This window comes from Trachypithecus francoisi, unplaced genomic scaffold (assembly GCF_009764315.1).
Source record: "Trachypithecus francoisi isolate TF-2019V2 unplaced genomic scaffold, Tfra_2.0 Lachesis_group17, whole genome shotgun sequence".
NCBI lineage: Eukaryota > Metazoa > Chordata > Mammalia > Primates > Cercopithecidae > Trachypithecus > Trachypithecus francoisi.
In genome coordinates, this window is record NW_022681462.1 from 59788826 (window position 1) to 59802552 (window position 13727).

Here is a 13727-nt window from a genome sequence, read left to right on the forward strand (position 1 = left end):
GAATTAGTAGTTGTCAGTTGGAGATTTTCTTTTTAATCAAACTAAAGTTACGAACTTTTGTCAATTCTGGGCTCACAGGCATTTTTTACTTATTTTTTAAATTCATTTCAAATTCATGAATCTGTGGACATTTTCTATATAGAGTATTGTTAATTTTGACATCAACAGATAACAATCCACTTTACATCATATGGCTACCCCTCAAAAATTGAATGGCACGTCTACCATGAAACAGTATTGTATCCATATGTATGATATGTGATGATAGCTGTGGTGGCTAGTCTATGCTTTCTGACTCCCCATTCCTAGTATAGTGTATTTTCAGAGGGACAAAATTCTCTATTCCAACCCAAATGACTCACTAATGCTTGAGATCTACATATTTAATTTTATCTTGGGCATTTCCACTTGAATGTCTCACAGGTACCTCAAAACTCAAAATCCAGACGCTTAACTCATCTTTTTTCCCCACCCTCAGCCTCCAAAGTCACTGCCTTTGTACATGGCACCACCATCCATTGTATTGCCCAAATCAGTATTTGGTTCCAGCCTCTTCTCCACCCCCAGCCCACCATATCCACTCATCAAGTTTTATGAGCTTTATCTTGTAATGTATCTCATACATCCATTTCTTCCTCTGTAGCCATCTTCCTCTCTGGGTTGTATTGTGCTGTAGTTCCCTTACTGGTCTCCTCCCACCAGTGCTATTCATTTCCAGTTGTTTTTACATTGTTTGGGTGATCTTCCCAAAACCAAAACCAGAACACATTACTGTTCTTTTTAATACCCTTCAGTGACTGTATTTTGTTTTTAAGATAAAGTCTAAATTCTTTTAAGTGCTTGTAACAGCCTTTATAATTTGGCCTCTGCTACATAGTATAGCCATACATATGGAGCAGCTGGCAGTTCCTTGATACCTGTGCTGGAGATGAGCACCTTCAGGTCTTCACATACACTGTTCCTTCTGCATGACTTTCAGTTATCATCCACTTCTCAGCTTGGACTTTCTTCATCAGAAAACCTTATGCCAATACCCACATCATCTAAGATTGGATTAGATGTTCTTACATATTCCCACAATACTTTGTGCTTATCCTTATCAGCATGTGACACACTTCATTATTACTGCCTGTTTAGTTGTCTGTCTCTTAGGCTCTTGAAGAGCAAATACAATATTCTGTTTGATTGACCTGTTTCACCAACACCTAACAGTACATGGCAAGATTTGGCTTCTGAAGATTGTTACTGAGTAACAAAAATGCACTTTTTTTTTTTTTTTTTAGTCATTTTAAGTATAATGATTCCTGTAGTGGCAACAATTCAGTGTAAGAGTGTGTGTGTGCTAATAACTGAATACATTAATGGAAGTATTATGTAACAGTATCCTAAATAAATAATTTTAAAATGTAACTATATATAAAATCTGAAACATTTGCTTACAGCAAGTCAAGCTTTTAAAAAGGAGTTTTTTTAATTATAACTTTATTTTTGGGCTCTCTACTATAAAATATTTAAATTTTAACTAAACCGTTTAACTTTATAAGTATTTAAATTTTGTCTTGATTTCCATTTGTGAATTTTTTTAGCAGTTAGAGAAAAGCTGTGGTAGTTTCCAACTGTGTTAGAAACAGTTGTCAAGTGTGGTTCCTTTACACCATGAGACTAGGAGCTGTTTCTAAACACAAAGTTGTTAGTAGCACAGATTTGCCTAAGTTTCCAGTCTGATCTGTGACTACGGGTAAGTAAATTGGAATTTGTATATTTGTGGGGAAAACAACTTCCTTAGTTTATAACCTAGAATGTGTAGACTTTAACCCCCAGCCAATCAATAGTATAGTTTTTTGCAAACTTTCAAGGTAAAAGGTATATAAAAATCAAGGTATTCTGCTAGCCTCAGAATAAATAGAGTCAAAACACTTAGGAATCTTATTTGAATCCTAAAATTAATTTTCAGTGCTACATTTATTATCAAAGATGTCAAAGATTATTTTTTAATTAAAGAAACATGTTTATTTTCCAGAAGCCTTTACTTATTTCTGTGGTTCCTATTAATAGTGAAGATTGTAGTGTATTTATAGCATAGGATTTGTAGTCAAATCTAGAAATTATAAAATAAATTTTGATATTATGTATGTGTGTGCAAATAGCATACTTTTAAATTGCATATTAACTTTTTGTCCTTTAAGACAGTGGTCCCCAACCTTTTGACACCAACGACTGGTTTTGTGGAAGACAATTTTTCCACGGACTCAGAGGGGTGGATGGTTTCAGGATGAAACTGTTCACCTCAGATCATCAGACATTAGATTCTCATAAGAAGTATACAACCTAGATCCCTAGCACGTGTAGTTCACAGTAGGGTTCACGCTCCTATGAGAATCTAATGCTGTGGCTGATCTGACAGGAGGCAGAGCTCAGGCAGTATTGCTTGGTCGCCTACCACTTACCTCCTGGGTGGCCCAGTTCCTAACTGGCCCTGGGGGTTGGGAATTTCTGCTTTAAGAGAACTGATAAAGGTGTAGTGAAAGATATATATGTGTATGTGTGTGGTTTTCTGTTTTTTGTTTTATTGAGGTGGTGTCTCATTCTGTCTGTCACCCAGGCTGGAACACAGTGGTGCCGTCTCGGCTCACTGCAAGCTCTGCCTCCGGGGTTCACACCATTCTCCTGCCTCAGCCTGCCGAGTAGCTGGGACTACAAGCACCTGTCACCACGCCAGGCTAAATTTTTTGTATTTTTAGTACAGACAGAGTTTCACCATGTTAGCCAGGATGGTCTCCATCTCCTGACCTCATGATCCACCCCCTTGACCTCCCAAAGTGCTGGGATTATAGGCGTGAGCCACCGCGCCCAGCCATATGTGTGTTTTTGTATACACACACAGTCTCTCTAACACAGTCATGCACCACATAACAATGTTTTCATCAACAACAGAGACTGTATATGACAGTGGTCCCAAAAGATTATAATACCATATTTCATTTATTTGTTCATTTGAGATGGAGTCTCGCTCTGTCACCCAGGCTGGAGTGCAGTGGGTATGATCTTGGCTCACTGCAACTTCCTGGGTTCAAGCGGTTCTCCTGCCTCAGCCTCCTGAGTAGCTGGGACTACAGGCGTGTGCCACCACGCCTTGCTAATTTTTGTATTTTTAGTAGAGACAGGGTTTCACCATGTTGGCCAGGCTGATCTTGAACTCCTGACCTCAGGTGTACCACTGCCTTGGCCTCCTAAAGTGCAGGGATTACAGTTGTGAGCCACCACGACCAGCCTTCTCAGAATGTGTTCTTGTCTTTAAGTGACAAGTGACTGTATGTGTCTGCATTGTCCAATTAAGGGTAGCTGCTAGCTGCGTGTGACTTTTTAGCACTTGAAATATGCCTAGTCTGAGTAGAGGCATGCTGTAAGTGTTACACATACATACTATTTTCAAAGATTTAGTATGAAAAAATGTAAATTATCTCAGTAATTTATATTTACATGTTGAAATGATATACTTCAGATTTAATATGTTAAATAAATATATTAAAATTTCACTGTTTTATTTTTTTAATGCAGCTAAATTACATTTGTGGATCACGTTCTATTTCTGGTGGACATTTTTTCTAACTAAAATATTTCTGTAAATTATGGTCAAAAATTTTTAAGTCTTTGATTACAACTTGACATTAATCATTGGCATTAATATTCTATTAGATATAAAAATGAAAACTGTAAAATGAATTTTATTTTATTTTATTTTTGAGGCAGTTTCGCTTTTGTTGCCCAGGCTAGAGTACAATGGCATGATCTCGGCTCACTGCAACAACCTCCTCCTAGGTTCAAGTGATTCTCCTGCCTCAGCCTCCTGAGTAGCTGGGATTACAGGCGTGTGCCACCACACCTGGCCAATTTTGTATTTTTAGTAGAGATGGGTTTTCTCCATGTTGGCCAGGCTGGTCTCGAACTCTCGATCTCAGATGATCCACCTGCCTGTGCCTCCCAAAGTGCTGGAGTTTTCAGGCGTGAGCCACTGCGCCTGGCCAAAATTATTTTAAGGTCTTGCTTTTAGACTTGTTGGCGCAAAACCATAACTAATCCATGATTTCGTGTTTCTGGGGTTGGAGCCAGTTTGCCACATCTATCATGGATCTTTGGCTTTATTCATTTTTTTTAAATGTAACAAATATTTTTTGTTTCATGTATGCTAAGTCTGTCTTGGGAAATACTTCTCCATAATTTCAGGAGGGAACAAAAAATAATGGATCGACATGTAAATGCATTTGTGGATTTGGATGTTGGAAGGAAGTTAAGGCAGTTCTTGTCTGGCTTTTATTTTATTCTTTTTTTCCTGTAAAGTAGGACATAAGGTCATCATAGCCACCACTAGTGATGGCTTCTCCAAAGAACTCCCTGAATTGAGTAAAATTAAAGGGTTCTCCATTGATGGGAATCAGTATTTATTGAGTACTTAGTGGGCACCAAGCTAAACACTGAAGAATATAAAAGAGGGCACCCTTTTTACCCTACCTTGCCCTCAGAGCTTATAATTTTGTTAGGGAAATATGACATATAACAAAAAAAGGCAGCTAAGGTATAGTAAGGGATATATGGTATATATTCAGTACTATAGGAGTTCAAAAGATGAAGTGAACTCAAATGACTAGAGATTCCTTTTAAGCTTTCTCTTGCTGCTTATCACAGTAGTAGCCAAGTAATCTTCCCAGAATGATCCCTTTTTAAGTACCTTCTAGCACTGTACTTGATTCTCAGAACAGTCAGTAGCAATTTAATATGAGAACTATGTAGAAATTAGCACATATTCTTCAGCACAGAGTTCAAAACAATAATTTTATAACTCATGAGCACTTTAGGACAGTGTTTACAAATAGGAAGTTGAGATTTCTGTGGTATGCATGACTTAAATCATGTAGCTTCTTGAATTTATTTGCTGTGCGTTTTAGGGTGCAGCTGAATTAGCACCTTCTCTTTCCTGTTATTACCTCTGAATTCCTTACTTTGCAGTCTTTACTATTTGCTATGTTGATGGTGAGAAGGAAAGGATTCCAGGATGGGGTGGGTGGGTATCTGTGGTAATAAGATCGACAGATTTTAAGGTGAAGGTGAGGGAGGGAAGAGGGAGTTGTATAGGATGAAAAGTTTGAGAATGTACTTTTGAGTGTTGTGGAATTGGACTGACTACTGAGGGCGTGGCAAACAAGCTGATAGAGACATTAACCCACATGCATGCATACTACAAACATATCAAAATGAAATATGCAACAAGGGCTGGGTACAGTGGCTCATGCCTGTGATCCCAGCCAGCACTTTGGGAGGCCAAGGTGGGCGGATCACTTGAGCTCAGGAGTTTGAGACCCATCCGGGCAACATGGCAAAACCGTGTCTCTAGGTAAATACAAAAATTAGCCAGGCCTGGTGGTGTGTACACCTGTAAACTGAGGTGAGAGAATTGCTTGAGCCAGGGAAACGGAGGTTGCAGTGAGTCAAGATCTCACCATTGCACTCCAGCCAGGTAACAGAGTGAGACCGTGTCTCAAAAACAAAACAAACAAAAGAAATGTGCATTAAGAAAAAAACTATAAATATATAACTAAACTTTTAAGGAAGGAAAGAAGAGGAGGAAAATTCATAGGTATCAGAAATCAGAGAAATAAAATCAGAACAGTAAACGGGAGCTAGTGTTGCTGTATATAGCATAGGGGACTTTTGGTCCTGCATATGTTCTAAGGTGTCTGGGGTTGAATTTTATTGCACATATGGGGATAGGATATATAACCTTGGGCCTTTTCAAAGTATGTCTGGAACAAAGACCCAGGCATGTGGCATAGAGCCTGAAATAACTTCCCTAATTATGCATAGAGTTAGAAAAAGTGCCCACTAGTCAAACGCTCACTCAAGAACAAAGTCAATGACAGAACAATCTGAGAGAGAATATAAAATGTGAGTGAAATGATTGAAGAGATGAAAGAAGGAAATGAAGCAATGACGTAATAGATCAGTGTGAAAAAGAAACAATAAGACTTGGAAAAAAATTAACTTTTCAAAATTAAAAATATAATCATGGAAATTGGCAGTAGATGGATTAAATTTCAGATTAGACAGATACTCTTGCCTTGGCTGAAAAGGAAAAGTCTAGCAATAAATGGTTAGGAATAAGCAAATCTAGGCCAGGCACAGTGGCTCACGCCTGTAATCCCAGCACTTTGGGAGGCTGAGGCAGGCGAATCACCTGAGGTCAGGAGTTCGAGACCAGCCTGGCCAGCGTAGCGAAACCCTGTCTCTATTAAAAATACAAAAATTAGCTGGGCGTGGTGGTGCATTCCTGTAATCCCAGCTACTCCAGAAGGCTGAGGCCGGAGAATAGCTTGAACTTGGGAGGCGGAGGTTGCAGTGAGCTGAGATCACACCGTTGCACTCCAACCTGGGCAACAGAGCAAGACTCATCTCAAAAAAAAAAGAAGCAAATCTAAAATGTAATCCATAAAAGTAAGAAATTGAAAATAAAGGATTTAAAAAATACTAGACTGATACAAACCAAAATAGATTTAGTTTTTAAATATATAGTCATGGAAATTGGCAGTAGATGGGTTAAATTTAAGATTAGACAGATACTCTTGCCTTAGATGAAAAGGAAAAGTCTAGCAATAAATGGTTAAGAATAAGCAAATCTAGGCCAATAAATGGTTAAGAATAAGCAAAAATAGACCAAAAATAGATTTTTAAGGCAGAAAGCATTGTTAGTGATGAAGGAAGTCGTTGCATAATGAAGATGATGAAGAAAGGCATTACATAATGAAGAATGGAATAATTCACAAGGAAGAAATAGTTATCTTGAATCTCTGTGTCCAAATAATATTATCTCAAAGCACATAAAGCAAAAATTTGCAGGCAAAAAAAAAAAAAAGAGACTACCTACAAATATAGTGGGAGATTTCAGCACATTTCCTTCAGAAGCCAGTGAATAAACCACCACCACCCTCAACAAAAGTGAAAAAAATGAAAGCATAGAGACTGTTTGAACAACACAATTAACAAGCTACGTCTTTTAGACATGTTTAAACTGTACTCTCAAAATTAGTGTTGATGTTCCTTTCAAGCACACATAGGACATTTACTAGTCATATTATTAATATACAAACATTTATAGAGTTACACATACTAAACCTCAAAGGGAGGGAGTTCCACAAATGCCTAAGCGTATCATACTGGCTACTTTTTGTGATTCCTGCAGTACATGGAAAATTTACAAGCCGGGCACATTGACTCACAGCTGTAATAATCTCAGCACTTTGGGAGGCCATGGTAGGAGGATCACTTGAGCTCAGGAGTTTTGAGACTAGCCTGCACAACATGGTGAGACCTTGTGTCTCAAAAAAAAATTCGTTTTAATTAGCCAGGTGTGGTGGTTCACATCTATAGTTCCAGCTGTTCGGGAGGCCAAGGTGGGAGGGCTGCCGGAGCCCAGGAGATCCAGGCTGCAGCAAGCCATGATTGTGCCACTGTATTCCAGCCTGGGTGACAAAGTGAGACCCTGTATCTTTTTTTTTTTTTTTTAGACAAAAATTTCCTTGTTTTTCCAAGTTTCATTTGAAAGTGATGTTAATCAAATAATATTTAAAAGAAATAATAGTAATTGAAATACCTCTTGAACTCTGCATATGAGCCCAGGCATACTGTGTGTTTTACATATATTTAAGTTTTTAGCAGCTTTCAGTTATAACATACGATTGTCACCTTTAATAGATGAGAAAATGTAGGCTTAAAAATGTTTATTTACACCCAAGGTTAGCTGACTGGAGATCTCTACTTTTAAATATTACACTTTTACAAACTCTACTCCCTTTTTATACCTTTGTTATGAAATATAGCTAGGTGGAGAAACCTACATAAAACACAAATACAGAGTTTGTTGAGTTATTATTAAGGTATTATCTTTGTAATACCAACAAGTCAAGAAATAGAACTTTGCCGGCCACTAAGCCTTTTATGTTTCCCATTATAATTATATTCTCCTCCTTCCCCACTAAAAGCATTTGTATTATAATCATTTTCTAGCTTTTTAAAAAATACTTTGGCCTGGCGCAGTAGCTCATGCCTGTAATCTCAGCACTTTGGGAGGCTGAGGTGGGCGGATCACGAGGTCAGGAGTCTAGAGACCATCCTGGCCAACATGGTGAAACCCTGTCTCTACTAAAATACAAAAAATTAGCCAGGCGTGGTGGTATGTGCCTGTAGTCCCAGCTACTCGGGAGACTGAGACAGGGGAATGGCTTGAACCCAGGAGGTGGAGACTGCAGCGAGCCAAGATCGCGCCACTGCACTGCAGCCTGGCGACAGAGCAAGACTCCATCTCAAATAATAATTTGAATACCAAAGTGTACATTCTTAATGTGTTTTATAAAGTTTTCCTTATTTTTCTCCCACTGTTTTTGTCCAGTTTATTTGTTAAGAAACTGGTAGTTTGACCTGTAGAGTTTCTTCCAAGTTTGATCAGATTCAGGTTTGATGTTTTTGGACAGACTTTATAGGTAGTAGTATAGGAGATATATATACACTACTGGTTGTTTTTGTGATTTTACAGACTATTGATACTCATTGGTTAAATCTGTTAACTCATTAGAGATAGCAAAATGGTGATTCTCTTATTTTATTATCTCTTCATTACTGGAATGTTTCTAAAGAGAAGCTTCCCCTCATCTAATACTTAGCTACCTGGTGATTCAATTTATGTAAGAGAGGAAGAATAAGTGTTTGCTTATTTCTTGTTATTTACCAGTTTTGTTTTTTGTTTGTTTTTTGTTTTTTGGTTTTTTTTTTTGAGATGGAGTCTTGCTCTGTCCAGGCTGGAGTGCAGTGGCACGATCTCGGCTCACTACAAGCTTCACCTCCCGGGTCCATGCCATTCTCCTGCCTCAACCTCCCGAGTAGCTGGGACTACAGGCGCCCACTACCACGTCTGGCTAATTTTTTGTATTTTTAGTAGAGACGGGGTTTCACTGTGTTAGCTAGGATGGGCTTGATCTCCTGACCTCATGATCTGCCCACCTCGGCCTCCCAAAGTGCTGGGATTACAGGCGTGAGCCACTGCGTTATTTACCAGTTTTCAACATGATGAGTTGGATTCCACTAGCATCTTTCAAATAATCTTTTTTTTTTTTTTAATTTTTAAAGTAGTATTATGAACTCATAGATGGATGGATTGACTGATTTTGAGACAGGGTCTTGCTCTGTCACCCAGGCTGGGTACAGATGTGTGATCACAGCTCACTGCAGCTGTGCCCTGTTGAAAGCACTTTGGAGGCCAAGGTGGGAGGATCACTTGAACCCAGGAGTCTGAGACCAGCCTGGGCAATATAGTGAGACCCCATCTCTTAAAAAAAACAAAAAAATTTTTTTTTCAAGTAGCTGGGTGGTGGTGCACGCCTGTAGCCCCAGCGCTTGGGATGCTGAGGCAGGAGGATTTCTTGAGTCCAAGAGGTTGAGGCTGCAGCGAGCTGTGATTGGGCCGCTGCACTCCAGCCTGGGCGACAGAATGAGACCCTGTCTCCAAAAAAAAAAAAAAAAAAGATGTTTATACACCAGACCACCCTCTGACACCCTTTTTACCCTACTTGGTATCTCATACCCTATGCTGAGCTATTCCTCTTCATAGACACCCTCCTTGCCAAACTACCTTCACCCTATATGGTCTCTAACCATGTAGTACCAGTTCCCTTGCCACTCCTCTCAGCAAGTGGACATCCTCCTCACCATTTTTTAAAAAAAAATGTCTTCCACGGCTGGGTAGGTGGATCACGAGGTCAGGAGATCGAGACCATCCTGGCTACCATGATGAAACCCCATCTCTACTAAAAATACAAAAAATTAGCCAGGCATTGTGGTGTGTGCCTGTAGTCCCAGCTACTTGGGAGGCTGAGGCAGGAGAATGGCTTGAACCCAGGAGGCGGAGTTTGCAGTGAGCAAAGATCACGCCACTGCACTCCAGCCTGGACGACAGACGAGACTCTGTCTCAAAAAAAAAAAAAAGTCTTCCATATTTTATAGAAATCTAACATTCCTTCGTATGGCTATCCAGTTGGTTGGAATTTCATATAAAACTTGCATCTGCTCCCTCCCAAATTTGAAGTTTTAAGAAAGTTTTCTGTATCCATAGAACTGTTTTTTAAAAGGGTATAATTTTTCTTACTGCTTTTGTTTATAACAGATGATGATGTGCCTGCAGATATGGTTGCAGAAGAATCAGGTCCTGGTGCACAAAATAGTCCATACCAACTTCGTAGAAAAACTCTTTTGCCGAAAAGAACAGCGTGTCCCACAAAGAACAGTATGGAGGTAACTTTAATTGCTTTTCTTTTTGTAATGAAAGAGTTTTAAGGAAACAAAAAAGGGAATGTCATCCTTTTTTAGAAGTAATGATTATGGATGATAAGAATATTTGCTTTACTAGTTTCTGTTTTGTTTTTGAAGGGCGCCTCAACTTCAACTACAGAAAACTTCGGTCATCGTGCAAAACGTGCACGAGTGTCTGGAAAATCACAAGATCTATCAGGTATTTCCTATGGGAGAGTAAGAAATGGGGTAAAATAATTTTTTTTTATATTTTGCTTGATACAAAAAATGAACATTAAATGTATTCGAGTATTACCTTTGGGATTCAGAAAGTGATTATTACAGAATAAACTTTAGAACCCTGACCACTCCCTCTGACTTTTATTGTTGTATAAAAATGCTTTTTATGTATTTATTTTAACCATTTTCTGAGATGGCACATAATACCTAAAAGAAGGAGTACTTTTGTTAGTTCAGGATAGAGATAAATCTGTGTTACCCATGAAACCCACATGCTTATAAAATGACCATTATCCAAAAAAAAAGCTATTCATTAGATAAAATGAAAACGGTGTTCTTTAAATAATGAGAAAGTTACTGCTCGAATGATAGTTTATATGTTAATCTCTTCACAGCAGCACCTGCTGAACAGTATCTTCAGGAGAAACTGCCAGATGAAGTGGTTCTAAAAATTTTCTCTTACTTGCTGGAACAGGATCTTTGTAGAGCAGCTTGTGTATGTAAACGCTTCAGTGAACTTGCTAATGATCCAATTTTGTGGTAAGTAAAAACCTATTCCTTATTAACTTGAGATATATTATTTGTTGCCCAAAATGCTAAACATGGTAGGAAAGTCGGAGTGGTAAGTTGGTAGTTACAATTAGTTGGAACAAAATTAAAATGCTTATCAATTCCAAGTTACAAATGGGGGCTGTCAGTCCAGTTGGTATTTATAAAATCAGTAAATGAAGTATTTTCTCTGCTATTTATCAGTTAATAGCAACTGAGTGATTATGGGGAATGTTTTTCTTTTAATAGCTTTTTAGAAACAGAACTTAGTGTAATTTAAAATAGCTAATGAATTTTAAATCTGATAGATTAGAATGTAGGTTTTATATATCACTTTTGGCAAACAGTTGTATTCATGAATCTTTAATTCATACCCTTTGACCCAGTAATTCTACTTCTGAAACTGTTTTTTTGCCTTATGTACAAATTTTTCATAACAGCCTAGTTAATGAGAAAAATTATAAATAATCTAAATATCCAGAAATAAGGGAATGAACTAAGTAAACTTTGTAATGTGTACTTGGAGAGTTGTGATATAACCACTAATAGTAATTTTTACAAAGAGATTTTCATTTGTTTTTCGAGAGACAGGGTCTTGCTCTGTCACCCAGGCTGGAGTGCAGTGGCGCGATCACAGCTCACTGCAGCCTCAACCTTCTGGGCTCAAGCCATTCTCCCACCTCAGCCTCCTGAATAGCTGGGACCATAGGCATGTGTCACCATGCCCAGCTAATTTTTTTTTTTTTTTTTTTTTTTTGGAGACACAGGGTCTCACTCTATTACTCAGTCTGATCTTGAACTCTTGGGGTCAAGTGATCCTTCTACCTCAGCCGCCCAAAGTGCTGGAATTACAGGCATGAGCCACCACACCCAGCCCAAGTTTTTAATAACATGAAAAAATGCTGTTATAAAAAGTCAAAAGAGGCCAGGTGTGGTGGCTTCTGCCTGTGGTCCCAGCTACTCCAGAGGCTGAGGCAGGAGGATCGTTAGCCCAGGAAGTGAAGGCTGCAGAGAGCCATGATCGTGCCACTGCACTTCAGCCTGGGCGACAGTGGGAGACCCTGTTTTTTAAAGAAAAGAACAGAGTACAAAATTGAATATGCTATATAATCACAACTATAATAAATGATCTGTAGATAAAATGAGTGGAAGGGAATATGGCAGACTGTTAATAGTTAATATATTGAAACTATAGTTCTTTACACTTTTGTTTTACAACACTTATATGTATTACTTTTATGATGCACAAAAGGCGCACCATATATATATATATATGTTTTTGTTGTTTTTGACGGAGTTTCGCTCTTGTTGCCCAGGCTGGAGTACAGTGGCGCAATCTTGGCTCACTGCAACCTCTGCCTCCTGGGTTCAAGCAATTCTCCTGCCTCAGCCTCCTGAGTAGCTGGGATTACAGATGCCTGCCACCATGCTCTGCTAATTTCTGTATTTTTAGTAGAAGCAGGGTTTCACTATGTTGGCTAGGCTGGTCTTGAACTCCTGACCTCAGGTGATCCTCCTGCCTCGGCCTCCCAAAGTGCTGGGATTACAGGCATGAGCCAGTGCGCCTTGCCCACACCTTACATTTAAGAGAAAAATTACAAAGGAGAAATGAAAATGAAGAGTAGCAGAACAAAACAGCATTGCTCACTGTACCAAAAATGATAATAGTTAACCATTACTCCAGTTTGAAGATTTGATGGTTCTTGATAGGATATAAATGGGTTGAAGATATAGGACAAATTAAGTTCAAAGTATTTTACTGAAACTTATGTTTTTGACCAGTCAAAGTGGCTCATGCCTATAATCCTAGCACTTTGGGGATTGAAGTGGGAAGATTACTTGAGCCCAGGAGTTTGAGACCATCCTGGGCAACATACTGGGATCTCATTTCTACCAAAAAAAAATGGAAAAATAAGGCAAGAGGATCACTTGAACCTCAGAGGTCAAGGCTGCAATGAGCCATGATCACGCCTGTGCACTCCAGTGTGGGCAACAGGAGTGAAATCCTGTCTCAAAAAGAAAAAGAAAATTATCTTTTTAAGTGATAATCATGATGTTTTTACAGTAAGAATAACTTTTTTTTCCCCTTCCTGAGTGAACAGTTTGTAAGGAAATTGAAACTTTTTGTTCTTTTGTGTGGACCAATTTTCATACACAGTTACATTGTGAAAATTTTCACAGGAAAACTAATTTTCAGCCAGGCATGGTGGCTCATGCCTGTAATCCCAGCACTTTGGGAGGCTGAGGTGGGTAAATCACTTGAGCTCCAGAGTTTGAGACCAGCCTGGGTAACATGTGCCTGTAGTCCCAGCTACTTGGGAGACAGAGGTGGGAGGATCATTTTAGCCCGGGAGGCAGAGGTTGCAGTGAGCTAAGATCGTGCCACTGCACTCCAGCCTGGGTAACAGAACTAGACTATGTCTCAAAGGAAAAAAAAAGGAAAAGAAACGAATTTCCATATGCAACTACACTGAAAATTTTAAATGTGAAAAATACGTTTTCACATTTTAAATCCTGTTTTTAGCTGGCGTGGTGATGCATGCCCGTAATCTCAACTACTCAGGAGGCTGAGGCTGAAGAATCGCTTGAACCTGGGAGAGGGAGGTTGC

At 38.9% G+C, this 13727-nt stretch overlaps 1 protein-coding gene across 3 annotated transcripts in view; it reads left to right on the plus strand.

Moving 5' to 3' along the window:
- Window positions 1-13727, plus strand: part of FBXO11 (F-box protein 11) — a 100373-nt gene that overhangs the window by 56579 nt on the left and 30067 nt on the right. For 2 of the 3 annotated variants that reach the window (XM_033175785.1, XM_033175783.1), the window contains exons 2-4: window positions 10205-10332; window positions 10468-10549; window positions 10965-11109. In XM_033175785.1, coding sequence (XP_033031676.1) covers window positions 10205-10332; window positions 10468-10549; window positions 10965-11109 — 355 coding nt within the window. The remainder of the gene's footprint in view (window positions 1-10204; window positions 10333-10467; window positions 10550-10964; window positions 11110-13727) is intronic. The other variant, XM_033175784.1, reaches the window with a different exon arrangement.